Here is a 22,361-nt window from a genome sequence, read left to right as displayed (position 1 = left end):
TCAGCAATGGCATATTTCCCCCAGCCCAGGTCTCTTTTAATAGAGCTTGTCCATGCTTAGGCACTGAAGCTGTTGTATGTTAGAGTTACGCCATTCTTCTTGCCATCCCATTCTGCAGTGGCGTTACATAGAGGCTGTTTTAAGCTCTTTATTGCTTCCTTTCTCATGTCAAAGCTTTCTAGCAATCTCTAGGTCATGGGTAGCCAAGTTTGGCATCTCAGCTGTTTTGCAACTACAAGTCTCATGAGACATTGCAAGATCCTGAGAGCCTCCGGCATGATTCCCAAAGGCAGAGGCATGATGGGATGTGTAGTTCACTACAGCTCAAGTGCAGATGTTGCCAACCCTTGCTCTAGATTGTCATTGAAACACATATGTGCACAGTTGAACAAGCCATGTTTAAGAAGCATCAACTCTGACGCAAGAGTTAATCAAAATAAAAATACTATATTAACAATTGCACCTTCATTAACATATCAAATAAACATTTACTAGGTTTATGCTCATTGAGGGGCCCTCCGTTTTCTAAAATTCCTACTAGACACCCAAAATATTTCAGATGTAGAATACTTGGAAAAAAAAGATTTTAGTTTTTCTACTACTTGCAATGCACAGTTAATGCTAGTGGTAGTGAAAAATTGGTATCACACAATCGTAGATAACCAGCCTAAATATTTCAGAAACCTTTGAGCGTAAGAAAAAAGGAGAGGAGAGCGCTTCTGAGTGCAATGATATTTAATAGCAACAATAAAAACAGTAGTAACTCACATGGAGGTTAAAAACTTAGCATGTGTCCTGACGTCCAGTGTAGCTGTGTTCACTCGCACCGGACTGCGGAGCCCAGGATGGTCGCAGCAGACAGAGATGAACCTGGCATTCAGATATCTTCCAGGCGGGCTGGCGGGAGGCGGAGGCCGCGAGGTGATGGCGTGTGACGTCAGGAGAAGGGCGGAATTATACACATTATGCGTTTCGGAGCATGCGCGACGGCCACACCGGGCATGTGCGCTCCTTTATCAAGTGACACTAGGAGTCCAGCGACGTAGGGCTACGTCGCTGGACCCAGGGGAGCCGCACTGCCGCAGTAGTATTACTGTCGGCAGTCGGCAAGTGGTTAAAGGGATACTAAACACACACACTGTTTAATTTACATTGTCTATTCTCTTTCTGTATGTGGATAATGGCGCTGTAAGTATTTTAATAAAAAAAAAAATGTAAGTACCTTTTTCCTAATGGATATACAGCTGTCACATCACCCAGATCTTTCCCAGCCTGTTTGCAGTGTAACATAAGCAGGAGGAGCTTCTAGTCCTCTGCTGCAGGTCACATGGTAAAACAAATAAAAAAAAAAAAACAGCCTTTGGAATAAAGACTAAAAATTAATAAATAATATACATCAACAGTTTTAAATTGGCATACAAATATATATTTGAAATAAAATCTTTATTGTGGAAATAACATGGTGTGAGTGGATTTCTTCTAGTCACATGTTGTCACACCACTCCAGCCTGTGTCTTAGAATATGAGGGAGGCAAAGCCTCCATTATTCTACATGTAATATCCCACCCCCATCGTGTTTAGCTGGTTAGTGGGCATGGGGTAGGAGGGATAGTGTGGGCTGACATTTACCACTGTGTATACCCCCCTCATATGTGACTCTATAGTCACATGGTCTGCTCAAATGCGATAGGGAAGAAATGCTCTGCATAGAAACTCACTGAAAACTGAGCATGTGCAGAGCTGCCAGCACTGCTCTGCAAAATCCCTAGCTGAATTGGGGGCATGAACAGAAGGTTGAGATAGAGAGCAGCAGGATCAAGCAGGTTTTTTGCAGAAAATGAATCTCTTATGCCTCGTTTCCACTGAGTGGTCCGGTACGGTTCGGTTCGGAACGGTACACCTTGCGTTTCCACTGCCAATAGTACCCTTTCGTGATAGGCGTGGTGTAGCAGGAAAGCTGTGATAGACGATTCTCTGTTAACCAATCAAAGTTCTGCAGAGTGTAGCTCCAACCTGTTGGTACGGTACTAATGTGCTTGGTTCCCCAACGAAAGGGTCCCAAAAAAGTGGTACGGTTCGGAATTAGGGTACCATTCACAATGGAAACGGCATAAATACCGTACCGAACCAAACCGTACCAGAAAGCTCAGTGGAAACGAGCCATTAGTGACTGTGTGAGTATGAACAGCATGTAATATGTAATACACAATTTATTGATAGTTTATTATTATGTGGGTATAGTGACACTTTAATCCTGAACAGATTAATATAGTGTTACAATTTTTGTTCCTGTAACACAGTATTAATCCTGTTTAATTGAAGTTGTTGTTTCTGAAGGGAAGACATGCCTTAAAGTAATACCTTTTGTACCTTCTAAGCATTTTTTTCTATTGCAAACATGTTAGGCTCCGTTCACATGTAGGCGTTTTTGGGCGTTTTTGGGGAGTTTTTCTGCTCTAGGATCAGCTCTCAAAACACCCAACAAGACAAATGCTATTCATTTCAATGGCCCCTGTTCACATCTGAGCGTTTTGACGCTGTAAGCAAAACTCCCAACGCTCAAAGTACATGAGCTTCTTTTTGGGCAGATTATAGGCGTTTTCCATTGGTTTCTATTCAATCTAAAAACGCCTGCACAAAAAACGCCTGTAAAAACGCCTGTAAATCGTGGTAAAAATCACGATAAAATCGCGGAAAAAAACGCTCAGGTGTGAATGTAGCCTTAAGGAACTAGGGTTAGATTTGTAGTCTTTTTCACTAAGGCAATATACGACCAATATGTTACCAACCAAAATTCATGTTCTGTGTTTTATGACTGTTGTGGTATGCTCTTCTGTAAATAATCCTTGCTATTTTCCTTGCACCATTAATTGTAACATCTGTTCCTATGATAGAGCTTTACATAACATAGATGCTGTATCTTCTATTGGAGCTTCTGGACTGACTGATATGAAGAAATTAGCCAAGTGGGCGGCTGAATCAAAGCTCGATCCCAATGATCCCAACAATTCGGCTCTTATGCAGCTCATAACGGTGAGATACATAGATTTACTAATCGAATACCATTCTGGTTCACATAACCATGATTTTTGTTTGTGCCTTGTTTACTGTTCTCAGTATATTGTCATTGCTGTTTGGTGTGCCTTATTATATAAGCCCAAATGTGATAAATGAAGGACTGATAAGGAATTTCAGCTAATGCTCTTTACAAGATGTTTTGAACAAAACCTATGTTATTGAGGCATATTGAAGATCTGACCAGAGCTGTTCATAGAGTGTAGATAGAAGTGAGACTTTAGCAAATGATCCAGCTGTCAAAACCCTGTTCCTTCCCTGGAAAGACTGAGCCCTGGTTCACAAGAGTGCGATTTGTCATGTGATTGGAGGTCCAAATCGCACAGATCTGTGGCTTTGAAGTAGTGTTGAAGTATCTTAGGGCTTAGATGCGCATTTCTTGCGCTACAAGTGTTCATGTTCTCAGCAGATTTCCTACAGAAAATTCTAAATAAATTATATTGTTCTCTAAACAAAATAAAGTTGCATGCATTAGATGAATAAGGTCTGTGTGCTACCTACTAAAAAAATATGTAGATAGTAGATGTGTTGTATACCAGTCATTATATAGACTTCCAGGAATACTGGTCTTGTAGTTACCAAAAAGAGAAAGGAATTGGGGACAGTAGTCAGAAAGGGTAAGACTTCTCACTGAATTCCCAGTGGTGGGCATAGGAAACTATATTATGGGTGTAGTGCCACCCCTGAAGGACCCGCTTGGTAGTTTTGGGTCCTCTGTTGCTGGCCTTGACCTTCTCAAAGACCTCAGCCCTTCTGACACACCAGGCTGAGTACACAAACACAATTTCACTGAGAAATCAGCTAATATGCTATTTTAAAGAACACAAGCACCAGACCAATGAGTAAGACAAACTTAATATTTTGTCATGAAATAAGGTGGGTAAAGGCAGACAAAAAAAAAGGTGATATGAATAACAATGGTGCAATACACTTAAATACCAGATAATTGCTAGTAACTGGATGCAAGCTTTATCAATCAACCTAAACTGTAACAGAGTCTCTTAGAGTATCATAAGAGCAGCCAGGAACTGAGTATAAACCCCCAGAGGCTACGCTGCCTTATTCCCTGGAGTGGCTTTGCTATGTCCAAGTCTGCCTGTAGGACTTCAGTGTTCAGAAGGGTGAAGAATTGCTAAAGTCTATACAAATACTATGAAACCGGAAGGAAAAATCTAAAAAAAAAAAAAAAAAAGAAAAATGTATTTCTGTCCATTTGGTTGGGGACCTTTTGGTGGTGCACTAACGGTCATGCCAAGTGTCTTCCAGATACTTCAAGCTTAGGAAGGTGAGGATTAGAGAAAGAGATCTGGCAGGAATAACTTAAATGAGGCTTAACGGCAATAGAAAGGGCAAGCAGCAAGTGCAGGGATGGGTTTAGTGGATCTGAGTTACTATGGTAATCCAGAACAGGTGATGTGGCACTGTATGTACTGTTACAACTGTATGTTATATTATTTTATCCTTACAAGGAGCTACTCTTTATGTTCTGGCAGAACAACAGTTTACTTTGTATCTGTCATTTTGGTATTCCTAGATGGCGAGTGGTGGGGACGCCCATGTGCCTGAGTTCTTCCGCCTGGAGCAATTGCAGAAGGAGTTTGATTTTGTGTCAGATGAAGAGCTGAGAAGATCAAAGCGGTTCAGACTTCTGCAGCTTCGTAACCAGGAAGTGGCTGATTTTCGCAATTACAAATTGGTGCCTATAAAGGAGCGTGAGATCCCAGACAGGGTCTTTGTGGTGAGGATTGTTCGATTTATATTATACATATAGCAGGATATCTGGATTTTTTTTTGATCATTCTTGATAGGGTTTTGATAGGGTTTTTTTTTCTTTTGCCTTCCTCTGGATCAACTATGGGTATAGTATAGTGTATATGGGGGTTTTCTATTTGTGTGTTTTTAGTTTTCTCTGTTGGTTGAACTGGATGGACTTTTGTCGTCTTTTTAACCAGAATAACTATGTAACTAAATGAGCTAAAGTAGTGATGTGGCTATAGTAGAGCTGCACGATTCTTGATACAATTAGAATCACTATTTTTTTTTTGCTTAGAATAAAGATCATGATTCTTGGTGTAACATCATCTTTTACAATATACAAAAAAATTGGGCTAACTTTACTGTTTCGTTTTTTTTAAATTCAATAACGTTTAAATACTTCTGCGCAAATACAGTGTGACATAAAAGATTGCAACAATCGCCATTTTATTCTCTAGGGTCTCTGCTAAAATATATATATATCCATTGACCGCTACAGGACCCGTTCTAATAGGAGCAACACAAGTCGCTCCGACTTAGAAAAAGGGTCCTGTACTACTTCGGGGCGACCTTGGAGCGACTTGCATAGACATTCATTATATGAAGTCCGTGCAAGTCGCTCCGAAGTCGTGGTGCATGGTAATGCACAAGTCGCCCCCGAAGTAGTAAGGAGTCGTGTCGCCTTAGTGTGAACCGAGCCTTATAGTTATCCAGCAGCCTTAACAATGTTGATAAACATTTGAGTGAGCAGGGAATGGCTCTGCTCTATATATGAATCAAGGAAATGTTTTTAAGATCGTGAGGGGGTGAATCAAGATCGCAATTTTTTTAACTATTAATCGTGCAGCTCTAGGCTATAGATACTATTTAGGTTACATGATGTTGGAATTATTCCAAATATGGAAAGACTCTGCTGAATTTGTTTAGTACATAGTACACACCCACAAGGCAGTTTAAAAAAAAAACAAAAACTTTTTTTTAGAGGTTTACCTTCACTATGGAGGCCTTGTGATTCTAATAGCTACAGTATCTCACAAAAGTCAATACACCCCTCACATTTTTGTAAATATTTTATTATGTGTTTTCATGTGACAACACTGAAGAAATTACACTTTGCTACAATGTAAAGTAGTGAGTGTACAGCTTGTATAACAGTGTAACTTTGCTGTCCCCTCAAAATAACTCAACACACAGCCATTAATGTCTAACAAAAGTGAGTACACCCCTAAGGGAAAATGTCCAAATTGGACTCAAAGTGTCAATATTTTGGGTGGCCACCATTATTTTCCAGCACTGCCCTAAACCTCTTGTGCATCAAGTTCACCAGAGCTTCACAGGTTGCCACTGGAGTCCTCTTCCACTACTCCATGACGACATAACGGAGGTGGTGGATGTTAGGGACTTTGCACTCCTCCACCTTCCATTTGAGGATGCCCCACAGATGCTCAATAGGGTTTAGATCTGGGGACATGCTTGGCCAGTCCATCACCTTTACCCTCAGCTTCTTTAGTAAGGCAGTGGTCGTCTTGGAGGTGTGTTTGGAATTGTTAGCACGTTGAAATACTGCCCTGCGGCCCAGTCTCTGATGGGAGGGGATCTTGTTCTGCTTCAGTATGTCACAGTGCATGCTGGAATTTATGGTTCCCTCTATGAACCGTAGCTCCCCAGTGCCGGCAGTACTCAGAGGATAACACTCCCACCACCATGCTTGACTGTAGGCAAGACACACTTGTCTTTGTACTCATCACCTGGTTGCTGCCACACATGCTTGACACCATCTGAACCAAATAATTTATCTTGGTCTCATCAGACCACAGGACATGGTTCCAGTAATCCATGTCCTTAGTCTGCTTGTCTTCAGCAAACTGTTTGCGGACTTTCTTGTGCATCATCTTAAGAAGAGGCTTCCTTCTGGGACAACAGCCAAGCAGATCAATTTGATGCAGTGTGCGGCGTATGGTCTGAGCACTGACAGGCTGACCCCCCACCCCCTTCAACCTCTGCAGCAGTCCTAGCAGAACTCATACGTCTATTTCCCAAAGACAACCTCTGGATATGACGCTGAGCATGTGCACCCCACTTCTCTGGTCGAATATGGCAAGGCCTGTTCTTAGTGAAACCTGCCCTGTTAAACCGCTGTATGGTCTTGGCCACCATGCTGCAGCTCAGTTTCAGGGTCTTGGCAATCTTCTTATAGCCTATGCCATCTTTATGTAGAGCAACAATTCTTTTTTCAGATCCTCAGAGTTCTTTGCCATGAGGTGCCATATTTAACTTCCAGTGACCAGTAAGAGAGAGTGAGAGCGATAACACCAAATTTAACACCCCTGCTCCCCATTCACCCTGAGACCTTGTAACACTAAAGAGTCACATGACATCGGGGAGGGAAAATGGCTAATTTGGTCCAATTTGGACATTTTAAATTGGGGGTGTACACACTTTTGTTGCCAGCAGTTTAGATATTAATGGCTGTGTGTTGAGTTATTTTGAGGGGACAGCAAATTTACACTGTTATACAAGCTGTAGCTTGTAGCAAAGTGTCATTTCTTCTGTGTTGTCACATTAAAAGATATAATAAAATGTTTACAAAAATGTGAGGGGTGTACTCACTTTTGTGAGATACTGTATATACAAGTAGAAAGGTTAAAGTATGACTAAAGGCATAACATCATTTTTTTGATAGAGGAGATGGATTAGAACACCTGTCAGATTCAATTGCTTTCTGTGTCCCCGTTAGGGCGATTCACCCTCCCTATTTGTCCTGTTTACCATTAGCATTAAAAGTGAAAGTAAAATAAAATTCCATATTTTGGGTTGTCCCCAGAAAGGTAATAGAGGGGAAATCTTCCAATGGGGACACTAGTTCTAGTGACCTGGGGGGTCCCCAAGGTACTTTTGCACCTGTAGGGAAATCTGCAGTGAAGGGAAATCTCCCCAATGGGACACAGATGGCAGAATAAACCTTACAGGGGTTATAACCCTCCCTTACTCTAGCCAAAAAAAAAAAAAAAAAAATGTTGCCTATAGTTTTACTTTAGGAACAGTCAGAGGCTTATTGTGGCCACCCCTGCCATGCAGCAGGCCACAGCTATAGGGGGTTGGGGGTAGGAATTGATCTGCCATGGATTTAACAGACTTCCAATGACCCTAAAGCCTCCTAGGAGGCTTAGGAACACAAAAACAATATGGCGAATAAGGCGCAGTGTAATGACCTTAAGTCTTGTAAGGATAGCCATATGTAAAAGTCCTCAGTCTAAGTACTAAATAGACAGATGCATATTTAAAATGAATGGGATTGAAGGACCACAGGGATGCCAGCACTTTAGGACAAGCCTCTTGTGGGGAGCAAAAGCGGTCTCCAAAGAGCATGCAAAAGAGAAAATACAGGGGCGCCTCTAAGTGCAGACTGTTAAAAGATTTTTGTATTCAGTATAGGGTAAAAAATCCACTCACATTTAGTAGCGTAAAACAGGCACATGAAAGTCCATGTCTGGTGAGACATCACTCGCGCTTGAGATGTAATCACCGCTGATAAGGCTGGGTTCAGAAACCGGCTGTTCTATGAAGGAGAAGCAGCAGGAGGGCTGGAACGCTCATGGAGCACAGCGTCGAGCTGAATGACATCTCCGGATGTATCGCAGCGCGTTTCTGACCATGCACACTGAGAATGATGAGTCAGGCGCGCTCCTTTTTCAAGCTACTGGATTAGGACTGGAATGGCCTATATATATATAGCGCTATCTAGTGGTCAAAATTTTTAACACAGGTCTGGATGTCACAACATAATTGGGCATGCAAAAAAAGATAAAATAAGACACTGTATATCTTAACCTATTGGCAGCAGATGTTAGATAATACAAAAGAACCTCATAATTGGTAACATGCCAATACATTAAGAACATTCTACTTGCATGCTCCTAGGAGGCTTAGGAAACCGATCACCTCTGTTTTAGGAATTGTAGATTTGTTTTTATGGAAAGTCTATGTTCACAAGTTTATGGAGCTCCAGCAATTCTGTAAAATCATTACAGCAAGAGCATATTAGCTAGCCTAGCACTGCCCTGACAGGCATCTGTGGCTATAAATTCTCAGTGTTCTGATGAGTTTCTAACAAAATGTGGAAAAATGATTTGTCCTTGCCTGTGATTGTTTGCGCATATATATATATATATATATATATATATATATATATATAATGACATTAAAAGTAATTCTCCTGGAAAACATTTTTGAATTTTTGACACCAGTTCTTCTGCTGCTGCCTTGTATAGTAGCTAGGCTGGGATCTCTACGTAATGGCGATCTTTAAAAATATCCACATGTTTGACCTAATTTATGTTATGGCAAAAAAACTATGTAAAGAGTTCAACAGGGTATATCGTATATAGGAATGAAAAGAGGTGCAGTTCACTTCTGTACATAAACTAGTATGTTCACACTTCATGGATGTTTCAGGAGCTAACTGTATTTTATCCAGGATAGCTGAAACCTCCATCCATGGGCAAAGGTGGGAGACAGATCTGTGAGTAGAACAGTGTTTAAAGAGGCAGTCTAGCCCCTACATGCAGCGGCCTAAAGCCGCCAGATGTATGTCTCTCTGAACTGACAGCCTGTTAGTGGGAGCCAAACTCAGCTGTCAAATACGGTACAGGGATAGATGCGGGCTTTAGCAATTGGCTTCAGAGACAGAAACTCAGTCTGGATCAGCACTGGTGTACACTGTTCGTTAAGCAGGGAGACATGTAGGTTTCTTTTCTCCTGAAAGCAGGAGTACTGATCTCCATGAGAAGGTAGTATGTTACTGGGTGTCCTCCAAATGGCAACGCGTTTCGGGGGAATCTTACTTGTCAAGCCACATTTTAGGCCAGTGCTATATATAAAATACCCAAAATAAATAAATTATAAATTCACAATTTGTTGGAGTTATTAAATGCCTGAAAAAAATAAATAAATACATGGGTCAGTTTAGGTTTAGGTGACCTGTCCAATGCCAATTGCCAATCGAACCATTCCAGGGACTTTTAGGTTTGTGAAATGAGTGTTAAAGATCTCATACCTGTTGGTATCTCATTTCCCTCTTTTTAGCTTTGTTTTGTCTGAATATTTAATTTTTTAATCCATTTAGGATTATGAGAAGAGGTTACGGGATCAAGATATAAATACTGCAGAAACTCATCTAGATTCACATAGGATTCGGGTTGCCAAATATCTTCATAAGGTAAATTCATATTCAAGAAAATAATTCCTTAAAGAAGGTCCAAGTGTATGTATAGTCAAATCTTTTGTTTTGAATATAAAAGGGAAGCATAAGAAATCCTATTAAGTTTGTATTGCTGTCCCTGTCTTCGATTGGGGGGAGATTCCCTCTGTCTATTTGTTCTATTGATTACTGTTACAGAGACAGAAAGTGATAGGAAATCTTAAGTGTTACCACTACAGCAAGAACAAAAGGAGAGGGGAAATCTTCCAAGGAGGACACTTTATTTGGTGAAAACTGTCTGAAGCTGGCCAGACAGATTCTTTTTTTTCACTTAGCTTTGCCAGCTAACAACACGGATGGACGAATTCCCCTTGCCAAGCTATTGTATATTGCTTGAAGAGCAGCCACATCCAAATGGATACAGCCACTGATCGCCTGACAATTTTCCACTCCGCTACTTCAATTATTAAATCAAAGGATGTGGAAAGAGAGGGGGGCGACACAGCCACCCACATGCATGAAAACTCATACAGTATATGACCAATAGAGTCAGATTACTCTCACTGTGAAGGTGTCTCCGCTTACTTTTTGTGGCATCTCCACTACAGAAATCTCAACAGGATGCATAACAAAAAATAAACTGATGGGTTTTTAACTCTTTACTACTGAGAATCTAGCGCAGACATCCTACAGGTTATAGTTACTTATGCACAGACTAAAGTGGTCAGACATTACACATATTTGGCACATATATTTGATCAGATATAGAGTGAAAATGTTACCCCTAGTTTTTCCCCAAGCTGCCGAAAATTGTCAAGGCTGTTATAGTATGTTAGTGCAAATGGAATTTTGAAGCACCAAACATCATTAGTAGCTCTTCAGATATTAACAGACCATCAGATGTGCTTGTCAGTTTCAAATCTGGTCTCCTAAGGGCTTGATGTCCACATTCGTTCCCACAAACCATGGTAGGTATATGAAAGGTGACGCATATTGTTGTTATAGTACTTGTATCTGAGTTTGTGTACCGGACTTTTCTATAATAAAACAGCTAGTATATGTCAAGATGTGCGTTACTGGCAGGGATTTTAGTTCATTAGTTGTATAAACAAGCTCTGCATCCTCACCATTTACCAATGTGAGTGTCATGTGGCTCTCCTGGATCAGTGTTGCTCTTACCAGCAGGAATCTATTTTCTTACTCATAAGCAGTATTCCACATGCTGCCTTAGGCAGACCAATCCTAGCACACTTGAAAAATTTCAGTTTACATCTCACTTTTTGAAACATTTTCTCCTGTTGACAGAAGAAAAATATAATCCATAAAGTGAACCTAGCTGGGATTAAATGTGCCCAAGATAACAATGCGGCTAAGGCACGGGCACCTTTTGGTTAGTCTTTAGGTTGCTTCTTGGCTCTTTGGCTCTGTCTGTATGATAGACTTTGACTTCCTCCTTACCCCAAGTCAATAAGAAGCTCTCATCCCCCTTGCACTTAAACCCACCCTATAAGTCAATAGTTCATTACATGCTTCACCTCAAAAGAAAGTAGAGACTTTTCAAGCTGCATGACAAAGAATAGGTCTCAACCTTGAATAGAATTTAAGGCTCTGTGTACATCTTGCATGAATTCAGCACATGGGCACTAGGAATACGAACACAGGAACTTGCACGCTTTACAAGGTACCTGCACTCTAACAGTATAGTAAGCCTGGGCAGTTTCCAGCCTGGTTCACTGTAAAGTTTTTTCTGGCCACTAGAGTGAACCAATTGACTTCTGAAGTCTCTTTTTTTCTTTATTTGTACCAAATTGATGTTTAATCAAAATATTAGTAATGTGTTTTCACACATTGACAGGCACACCACTTTATTGTGTTAATAAATGGCTCACAAGTTGCCAAAAGTTGGGACCTCTGATCTAGATGTAAGTTTTGCTGTTCTTGCCACAGCGACAGAGTTTTGTATAATGCTGACTTCTATCATTAGATAAAACCTCCCCAGCTACCTGTTCTATATAAAACAGTCAGCAGAACACTTTGCAAATTTCTCTAAGGCACATCTTGTATACTAAGTCTGTTTGCTCAGCAATGGCTATATTTATTCCTGCAGTTCAACTACATTTTTTGTATTGTGGACCTTCGGCTAAAACTATTCCTTTAGATCTAAATAGATTGAAGAAGAGTTAAAACCATTGTGAGACCCTTGTTGTTTTCTATGTCCACATCAGTGGCGGGTGGTGTACAGAGGGCGCAGGGGCGCCGCCCCCCCCATCCATGCGTCCAGCCCCCTAATCTACATGCAGGGGCGCTGGACGCATGGAGTTCAATGGGATTTTTTTTTTTTCATCACCTGATTAGAGCCAGAGGCTCTAATAGGGCGATGCAAAGGGTGGACCTGGAGCAGTGCGTCCCGAGCCCACCCATTGTGTGACAATAGCGAATGAAAATTCGCTATTGTCACACCGTTCCTCCTTCTGGCCAATCAGGAAGCGCGTCCGATACGCGCTTCCTGATTGACCGCAAGGCAAACCCCTTGCCATTGGCCAAGGAGGAGGCGGGAGCGGAAGGAGACGTGCCGCCGGTCACCTAAGAAGAAGTCGCCCGCTGCCGCTGGTCCACATTGCCTAGGTTTCTCTTTATTTCCTGTGTCCATGTAAACTGTCACCAGCACAGATACCCACTTTTCCAAAACTAAAAAGAATAATACCAGGGTACATAGCATAACACTTCTATAGCTGCAGTGAAGGGAAGCTTATCATTGGGAGTGTAGGTCATTGTTTCTACTGCATTGGTATTGTTATTACCAAGACCAAACCTATTCTGTACAGTACATACTAGAAAGGAAAATGTATTTGTGCCGTTATCCCTCCTTTTATCTTCTAATCTACCATGGTATGTGAAAGCTGGGATTTGATTGGTTGGTCTGGGCCACTCCACCTCTTTGTAGGATGGTTGGTGTCAATGAATGATTCCTTTGCACTTATTTAGTGGGGAAGAGCTTCTACTCTGAAGTGTATGCTGGTACAAGGTGTATAACTAAGACCGTGTATATATATATTTATCTCCATTGTCTTAATTCAGAGTAAGGCAAATGACTTCTGTCACATCTGATTATTTTGTTCTGTTTCATTACCAGATCCGGGAATCTGTGATAAACCGATTCCTAATAGCAAAACATCATTATATTCTATCTGACTTGGTTGTTGAAGAGGAAATCCCCAGCCTTGGGTAAGACAGGTTTGGTGTGCCGTAAATGTTAATAAACAAAATTAAAACACAGGGGCCCATTTATAAACATGGGAAAATGGCATTCTTTGCAGGCTTTCCAGCATTTCATGCTATCTTCTCCACTGTGCAACGTATATAGCTTGTCATTCATGACCATGTGAATAATAGAGTAGGGCAAGCTGTAAGGACTGGACTTCACTATGGTCAAGTGACATTTGTTGCCATTATCTGACAAACTGCTGACACTGGAAGGCAAGCCCCACCTCTGAGGAGCCCAATAAACACAAATATTCATCCCAGGCATCTTTCTTCAGGAATAAAACATTAGCCACAGGTGACTTTACTTCCGTGATATGCCTTCACATGTCTTAATGTGAAGATATTTTTGTGGTTGGAATGTGGAGAAAACATAGATTATTTTAAAAATAAATACAATACCCTTATTGAGGGGAAAAAACACCAATAATACATTACATAAGCACTGTGGGGAGGAAATGCTATGGCTGACCAGCCCTGAAGAGGCTTATTTATTGTGGAAAAGCATCCCCTTTTTTTAAGGCTCCATTTACAATTAAGCGTATTGTTTTCAGACTTTTTTTTTTTTTTGGGACTTTTTTCAGTCATTTTTTTGGGCTTTTTTTTGCAGGTGTTTTGAGGCAAGCATTGACATCTAACAAAAACGCTAGTAATCTGCCAAAAAAAAAAACTCATGTACTTTTTTGAGCTTCAGGCATTTTGCTTCAGTCGACAACACGCTCATATGTGAATAGGGGCAATTGAAAAGACTGGGATTTTGCTTGTTGGGCGTTTTGAGACTTTTACAAGCTGAAAAACAGTGTGTGTGAACAGGGCCTAACTGTTCTGCATTGCATGCTTTATAAATAGAAATAATAATAAATTCAGAAGTAACTGATGTATTCTGTGTGCAAGTCTGATTATTAGGACCTCTCATGTGATATCTTCTATACTGCACCTTAAAAACTGACATATGGGGGCCAGTTAGTCACAGGTGCCTGTTATATGAATATAAGCTGTACAATTTCTCCCCTATTTCCTTATGTTTAAAGTACAGTGAAACCTTGGTTTGCGAGTAAATTTGTTTACAAGCGTTTTGAAAGACGAGCAACATTTTTTTTTACTAGTCTTGATATACGAGCACCGTCTTGATATACGAGCACCGTCTTGATATACGAGCAGTTTTATACACTATAAGCATGCCATCCCCTCTGTTAATGCCCTCTGTTACATACCATTATGTGTCCCAGTGCTTGTACTGTATATAAAGATGCCGATTTATACTGTTTCAGAGTGTTTCCCTGCACTTACTGTACATGACTCCTTGTCCCTCTGTGTCTCTCTCTCTCGCCTCCTCTCTCTGCTCTCCCCCCGGCGGGAGAGGCCGATCACTCCTGCTGACGTCATCTGAGGAGGAGGGGAGGAGAGAAGCAGAGGGCTGAAGAGTCACACAGTGCCCAGACACGCTCTAATACAGTATAAATCGGCATCTGTTATATACAGTACGGACACAGGGACACATAATGTTATTTAACAGAGGAGATGGCATACTTATACTGTAGAGGAATGTACTTTATATATAATAACAGCATATCTTTACTTATACCATTAAATGCTTGTGGAACGAATCATCTTAGTTTCAATGCTTTCTTATGGGAAAACTTGCTTTGATATACAAGTGTTTTGGATTACAAGCAAGCTGCTGGAACGAATTATACTCGCAAACCAATGTATTACTGTACTTGTAAAGTACTGTTAATCTCCAAGTTAATTAGATGTGGGTCTCTTTAGCCAGACTGGGGATTTTTATGTGTACATTATGAGCATGCCAGGAATTGAATTCTACACTAATTCATAATTTTTAACCTTTCTATCACAGAGGATCCCTTGAAATAACTTTCGGTATCAGGAAATTCCTTTTAATATTCAAACTAAAAAATGTCCAGTGCAAGAAACACCCTGAAGGCACTATAGTTTTTTGAGCTGGACATTTTTTTTTGTTTAGTTTTTTGTTTTTTTTTTAGGTCTGAGCTCCCTGGACTATCCCTGCTGCAGATACCTTGACTGTGCTTCCAACCAGGGCTCTGGGAAACAATGGCACTGGTTAAATTTGTTCCTTTAAATAATTGCTATCCCTACTGCTTACTGGACATTGGCATGAACGTCACGTTGTTGATATAAGAATAAAAAAGGAAGGAATGTGGCATACGTAGCATAGCTGACACCCAGAGCTGCTATATAAAGGATGATAAACCTATTTTCAGTCATTTAAAATGAAATGAAACAATTAATAATAATGTCCAGAGAAGAAATGCAGACTGTTTACATTGGTGGTCATTTTAAGTCCCCCTTACAATGTTGGTCATTGTAGTGCCCCCTTACATTGGTGGTCAGTGTTGTACCTCCCTTATATTGGTGGCAGGTGTAGTGCCCCCTTACATTGGCGGTCAGTGTTGTACCTCCCTTATATTGGTGGCAGGTGTAGTGCCCCCTTACATTGGTGGTCAGTGTTGTACCTCCCTTATATTGGTGGCAGGTGTAGTACCCCCTTACATTGGTGGTCAGTGTTGTACCTCCCTTATATTGGTGGCAGGTGTAGTACCCCCTTACATTGGTGGTCAGTGTTGTACCTCCCTTATATTGGTGGCAGGTGTAGTACCCCCTTACATTGGTGGTCAGTGTTGTACCTCCCTTTTATTGGTGGCAGGTGTAGTGCCCCCTTACGTTGGTGGTCAGTGTTGTACCTCCCTTATATATTGGTGGCAGGTGTAGTGCCCCCTTACATTGGTGGTCAGTGTTGTACCTCCCTTATATTGGTGGCAGGTGTAGTACCCCCTTACATTGGTGGTCAGTGTTGTACCTCCCTTATATTGGTGGCAGGTGTAGTGCCCCCTTACGTTGGTGGTCAGTGTTGTACCTCCCTTATATTGGTGGCAGGTGTAGTGCCCCCTTACAATGGTGGTCAGTTAAGTGCTATATTACATTTTGGGTTTCAGTGGGGAATGGTCCCTTTAGATTGTTGATCGATGGAGAAAGGTCCCATTACACTGGTGATCAGCCTTTATATTGGTGATCAGCGTAAAGTTAGAATGCCCCTTTACTGAGGGCTAACAAAAAGTTTACTGGTGTTTGTGGTAACTTACATGGGAGGAAATTTGCTTTATTGCTCAAGGAACCCCTAGCAACCTATGGAGGAACCCTAGCTGGGAAAGACTGCACTATATTCTGTTAATATTAGTTTATAATTACATCTACAGACTGACCTAGGTTTTATCACACTTTTACTGACAATGTTAGCACTTTCATACATATACAGCCTGTATATATGTATATGAAAAGTTTTTTTCTGACTCAGAAAGAAGTGAATATACCATAATTTTATAGACAGTAAATTGAACAAGTTGTAATAGATTAGCGTAAATCTATGGCAGTAAGTTACTGCAGAAGTTGTCAATTACAGAATAACCAGCACATCCAGGTGCCTAGCTGTCTTTGTTCACTTTTTTAGAGTGCTCAGAAACAAAGCCGATGGGCACTCATATAAGAATAGAGCCCTGCTCTGCTGTCTCTAGACCCAAACTCCCATGCCACATTATTAGCACTATAATAGGCGACCTTATTACCCAGTAATAAGAACAAAATGGGGCAGGCCACAGCAAGTGACCTAGGGAGCATGGCGCTAATGGCATATCAGAATGCCCCAGAATTCAGGGGATGCCAGGGCGCTCTACCAACAAAAGAAAATGATATGTAGGTACCGGGATATGCCTGTTATTCAGTGTAAGTTGCTTCTGGAAATTGGGAAAAGTCAAGCAGAGTTTGGACACACTTGTGACGTTCCCTGTGTGTCCTTGGCAACAGTACACAGTATCGGGGTTAAAGCTTTAAAAATAAAAAGAATGAAGCCAGTTTTGTATTCATAACGGAGAAGTAGAGAGAAGCGTAACAACCTCATTAGCATTCTGGTGCTTCTTCCTTCCTTGTCCAGGCAGACGAAGGCCCTAGTCCAGGCCTCAGATTATCTGTAGTGTGGTTTGCAGAGATGTCTGAATCTGGCTGCACTTTCTAGCAGGGGTGTTTGGATCACAAGATTGGCTGAACTGAATTTTAAATAAAGCAGATTACATATTTATGTATATTTAGCTCTTTGCCTAGAGTTTAAATCTGAACAACTTTATTTATGTGTTGTATTAATTTGTATTTACACTCTTCTTCTGCTTTGCCTTTGAATTAAGTTCTAGTGGCCCTGGGTATGTTATCTATTGTTCTGACTCTTATTCAGTTCCCTGGCAATGAACCAAGAGTAGGTCTTAGCGTGAGAGCTGTTCGCTGAAGCTTTGCCTTAGTTCATGTTTCACATGTATTGATTATTTTAATGCTCCAGCTCTCACCTCTTGGTTATTGCCTTTCTATTGTTATATAAACAAAACTGTTTCCATAAAGTTGATATACCAAACCTTTTCAGCTGGCATGATTCCATTACAAAATAGCTTTTGAATTTGTAAGATAAACTATATTTGCCAGATCTCTTTTGTCCCCCCCAGAAACCCTTTTTTTTCTTGCAAAAATAAATGAAATTTAACAATGTGTAGTGAATATATAGTATATATGCTTTAACACTAGAAGGATAGACTTTTTGGAAAATGGGGCTTTTGTTGATGTAAATTACCAGATTAAGTGCCGGTTCCCACTGGTTCCCACATCGCACCCGACTCGCAGGCAGTTCACACAGCCATATGCGAACTGCTGGGAGTGTAATACAAAGTCAATGACGCCCCCAGATTAGTTTGTATATCGCAGTGCGAAAAGTCAATTTCGGACAGGAATCGGATCGCATAGGTGTGAACACCTGTGCGATCTGATTCTGATGCTGACCTAAAAAGGGTCCTGCATGACTTTGGTCCGAATGAGATGCAAATTCAGCCATACAATCTGTATGGCTGAATTTGCATCGCATGTGATTCGCAGAGCAGTGTAGTGTGAATCGCATGCGATGTCTGACATCGCTATAGTGTGAACCGGCACTAGATGACGGATGCAATTTCATTCCGAGAGATTGTGCTGGGTTTGAAAGCTTCAGATACAGTATGTGTTTAATGTGGCATCCTGTGTTGTATTCAGGACATACCTGCATTCCAGGCTCCCTAATCTAATGATTAGGGCATTTCTATCCCTGCTATACCAAATGCAAACTGCAATCCCCAGTGATGTGTCACTCTGACAGGGAAGCTGACCAAAGTGCCACTCCCCGGGTCACGATTTTTTTTCAAAATAGACACAGGCTCTTTAATTGTCTTCTAAACCACTCTTTTATCATTATTTTTATCAACTTTATGGTAAAGTTTTGTACATTAGTAACCACAGTGTCAGTCTACAGTGCATTCCTCACTGAAGTGTCTGGAACAATATAAATACCATGAGTAATATTTAATATGTAGTTGGCTGAGACTGCTAATGTGAAGAGTTCCATAAGCCTATTAGTTATGCAGTAAAATATAATTGAAAGCATGAAAACATATAAACACAAAAAATGTGTGTAAAGATCATTGGGCACTGGCATATCTCATAAAATGTATAATCCAGAAATACTGCATAACATTATTAGGGTAATAATAGAACACTCTGACCTGAATGCCAATCCCCTTATTTTGGACAATGTTCCAGCGTCATAAACCAGGATATGTGGCCTGGGTACTGAGGCCCTCATTGTGGGCAAATGCCCAGCCACACAAATGAGAATAAGTGGAAATAATGCTGATTCCCTCAATCAGCCTTATAAACAGGGGTCTTTGACTTCAATATTGGTCCCCTAATTATGAACAAATGCCCAGCCCCACAAATAAGAATCCAAGGCATGAATGTCAATCCTCTCATTGTGGACAATGTCCCAGCCTCCGAAACAAACGATTCATGGCCTGGATGCTGATCTCCTCATTTTGGGCAAATACCAGCCTCACAAACATGTGGAGAAGACGTTCACACAAGATACACAAGAATCTATGGCCTCAATGTTGATCCCCTAAATGTGGACAAATACCCAGCCTTACAAATGAAGATCTATATTATGAATCATGTAAATAATCCTCTCATTATGGAAAATGTCCCTGGCTTACAAAGAAGGATCTATGGCTTGAATGTTAATCCCCTCTTTATGGACAAATTCCTAGCTCCATAAACAGGGATCTATGGCATGTTTGTCAAACCACTCATTGTGCATAGTGCCTCATAAATGAGAATCTATGATACAAATGCTGACCCCCTTATGGTGGATAAATCCCCAGCCTCAAAAAAGGATCTATGACATGATTGCTGATCCTCTGTGTATGAACTATATCTCAGCCTCACAATGGAGGATCCATGGTCTTGAATGCCTATGCACTGATTGTGGACAATGTCCTAGCCTCACAAAGAAGGCTCTATGGCCTCCCATGTATCTTACCTCATTGTGGACAATGTCCCAGCATCACTAAAAGGGTCTATGGTCTACAAGCCAAAACATCATTGTGAAAGTGCCTCAAAAATAAGGTTTTATGACCTCCATGTTGATCCCCTCGTTGGGCACAACGATCCAGCCTCACAGGCAAGAATTGTGAATGACTATTCACTTTGCTAGCCTCTACTAACACTCTAATATATAAATATTTTCTCATTACAGTCTCTGTACACATCAAAGGGAAATACTGTCACTTTGTGTGAGCTTCTAGTTGGCTTATGGTATACAGAAATAAATCATAAAACCTAAAATGTTATTAGTCAGTGAGCATGCCATAATTCTGCCCATTGGATTTGTCTATAACACAATAACACCATTTGCATACCAGTTCTGGAAAACTTCACTGAGGAGTGTTCTGTAAGTAGATCTTTAGCAGAACTAGTTCTTGTGAAATGATCTAAAATTTAGCATGCTACATCAATGTCTCAGAATTCTAGGAATGGACCTCTTCAAGCTAGCTGAGCCGAAACGTCCACTGAAGCCAAGGAGAAAAGAGAGGAAGAAGGTGACTGCTCAGAATCTTTCTGATGGGGATATCAAGGTCTTGGTGAATGTGATCCGTGCTTATGACATTCCAGTTAGGAAACCAACATCCAGGTAAGGAGAGTTTGAATTGTGGTTATATTTCTTTCATTACATAACTCTGGGATACACACAATACTGAGCTTAGCAAACGAGAGTGCTCACAAGACATACAGGTGCATCTCATAAAATTAGAATATCATCAAGTTAATTTATGTCAGTAACTAAAAAAAGTGAAACTCATATATTTTATATAGATATATTACACACAGAGTGATATATTTCAAGAATTTCTTTCTTTAAATTTTTATGATTATGGCTTACAGCTAGTAAAAACCCAAAATTCACTATCTCAGAAGATTAAAATATTACATAAGACTAATAAAAAAAAAATACAGAAATGTTGGCTTACTGAAAAGTATGTCAATGTACAGTATAGAATGCACTCAATAATTGGTCGGGGCTCCTTTTGCATGAATTACTGCATCAGTACGGCGTGGCATGAAGGCGAACATTCTGTGGCACTGCTGAGGTGTTATGGAAGTCCAGGTTTCTTTGATAGTGGCTTTCAGATCATCTGCATTGTTGGGTCTGGTGTCTCTGATCTTCCTCTTGACAATACCCCACAAATTCCCTGTGGGTTTTAGGTCAGGCGAGTTTGCTGGCCAATCAAGCACAGTAATACCATGATCATTACCAGGTATTGGTACTTTTGGCAGTGTGGGCAGGTGCCAAGGCCTGCTGGAAAATGAAATAAGCATCTCCATAGAGCTGGTCAGCAGAGGGAAGCATGAAGTGCTCTAGAATTTCCTGGTGGAGGGCTGTGCTAACTTTGGACTGGATAAACACAGTGGACCAACACCAGCAGATGACATGGCTCCCCAAATCATCAAGGACTGTAGAAAATTCACACTGGACTTCATGCACATTGAATTCTGTGCCTTTTCCTCCAGACTCTGGGGCCTTGCTTTCCAAATTAAATGCAAAATTTTCCACAGTCCGTGATGATTTGGGGAGCCATGTCATCAGCTGGTGTTGGTCAGGAGCCCCAACCAAGTATTGAGTGCATACTATACTGTACATGGACATACTTTTCATTGAGCCAATATTTCTGTATTAAAAATCCTTTTTTTTTTTTATTGGTTTTTTATTGGTCTTTTCTAATTTTCTGAGATACTGAATTTTGGGTTTTCACTAGTTGTAAGTCATAATCATTAAAATTAAAAAAAAGAAATGATTGAAATATATCACTCTGTGTGTGACCCATCTATATAAAATATGAGTTTCACTTTTTGAATTGAATTACTGAAATAAATTACCTTTTTGATGATGTTATAATTTTATGAGATGCAGCTGTACATGGATGAAGGTGATTTGAAGGATTAGAACTTCATCTTTATCATGGAAACATGTAGAACACTGATTTTAGAATGAGAGTGTGGTGTTCAAACATGAGCAAGATTGGCATATAAATAAGTATTATGACAAATTAACATCTTGGTGGACTGTAAGTTTTGACGTGAGTATAATCCAGTTTATTGTTGTCCACATTTTGCTCAGTTGTGTTTTGCTGTAGCATAGCATGATGCTAGAATATTCCACAGCATTTTATTAATTTGTAGAAGCATTCACATTACGGAATTGATGAGGGTTACAGTCTGCAGTCAATTACGTAGCTACACTTGTATATGGGGGAGGAAGCCAATTCATCTATCTAGCTATATTTTTTCGTTCTGCGGAGGGAAACCTGAACACGTTAGGAAAACCATGAAATGTTTATGAAACAAAGCCAAAGTTAACCAAAGGCTGCAATACTACAAGATCATTGTGCTAATCATTTAGCACAGGTTATCACATTACCCACCAGTACTGGTTGGCCATGTGCACTGTCAATGTCACAATACATTTTTCTCAGGTACTCCTCTACAAACATCTACATTTTTCCCACCTCTCTGTGTGTTGCTGGCTTCCTTTTCCTTCATTCCTATCCCAAAGGTGCCAATAAATCACCCAGCATAAGGCTGGAAGCCAGTTTAAGTCTAGAACATTCCACAAAAACTTAGAAGCCCCAACTGT

The 22,361-nt window shown here is 40.6% G+C and overlaps 1 protein-coding gene across 1 annotated transcript in view; it reads left to right on the top strand.

Moving 5' to 3' along the window:
- Window positions 1-22,361, top strand: part of CC2D2A (coiled-coil and C2 domain containing 2A) — a 197,395-nt gene that overhangs the window by 137,804 nt on the left and 37,230 nt on the right. The window contains exons 19-23 of the mRNA XM_082265276.1: window positions 2,895-3,033; window positions 4,610-4,813; window positions 9,956-10,048; window positions 13,164-13,255; window positions 20,193-20,360. Coding sequence (XP_082121402.1) covers window positions 2,895-3,033; window positions 4,610-4,813; window positions 9,956-10,048; window positions 13,164-13,255; window positions 20,193-20,360 — 696 coding nt within the window. The remainder of the gene's footprint in view (window positions 1-2,894; window positions 3,034-4,609; window positions 4,814-9,955; window positions 10,049-13,163; window positions 13,256-20,192; window positions 20,361-22,361) is intronic.

This window comes from Pelophylax lessonae (assembly GCF_965119305.1).
Source record: "Pelophylax lessonae genome assembly, chromosome: 1".
NCBI lineage: Eukaryota > Metazoa > Chordata > Amphibia > Anura > Ranidae > Pelophylax > Pelophylax lessonae.
This window is presented reverse-complemented; position numbering and strand designations above follow the sequence as displayed.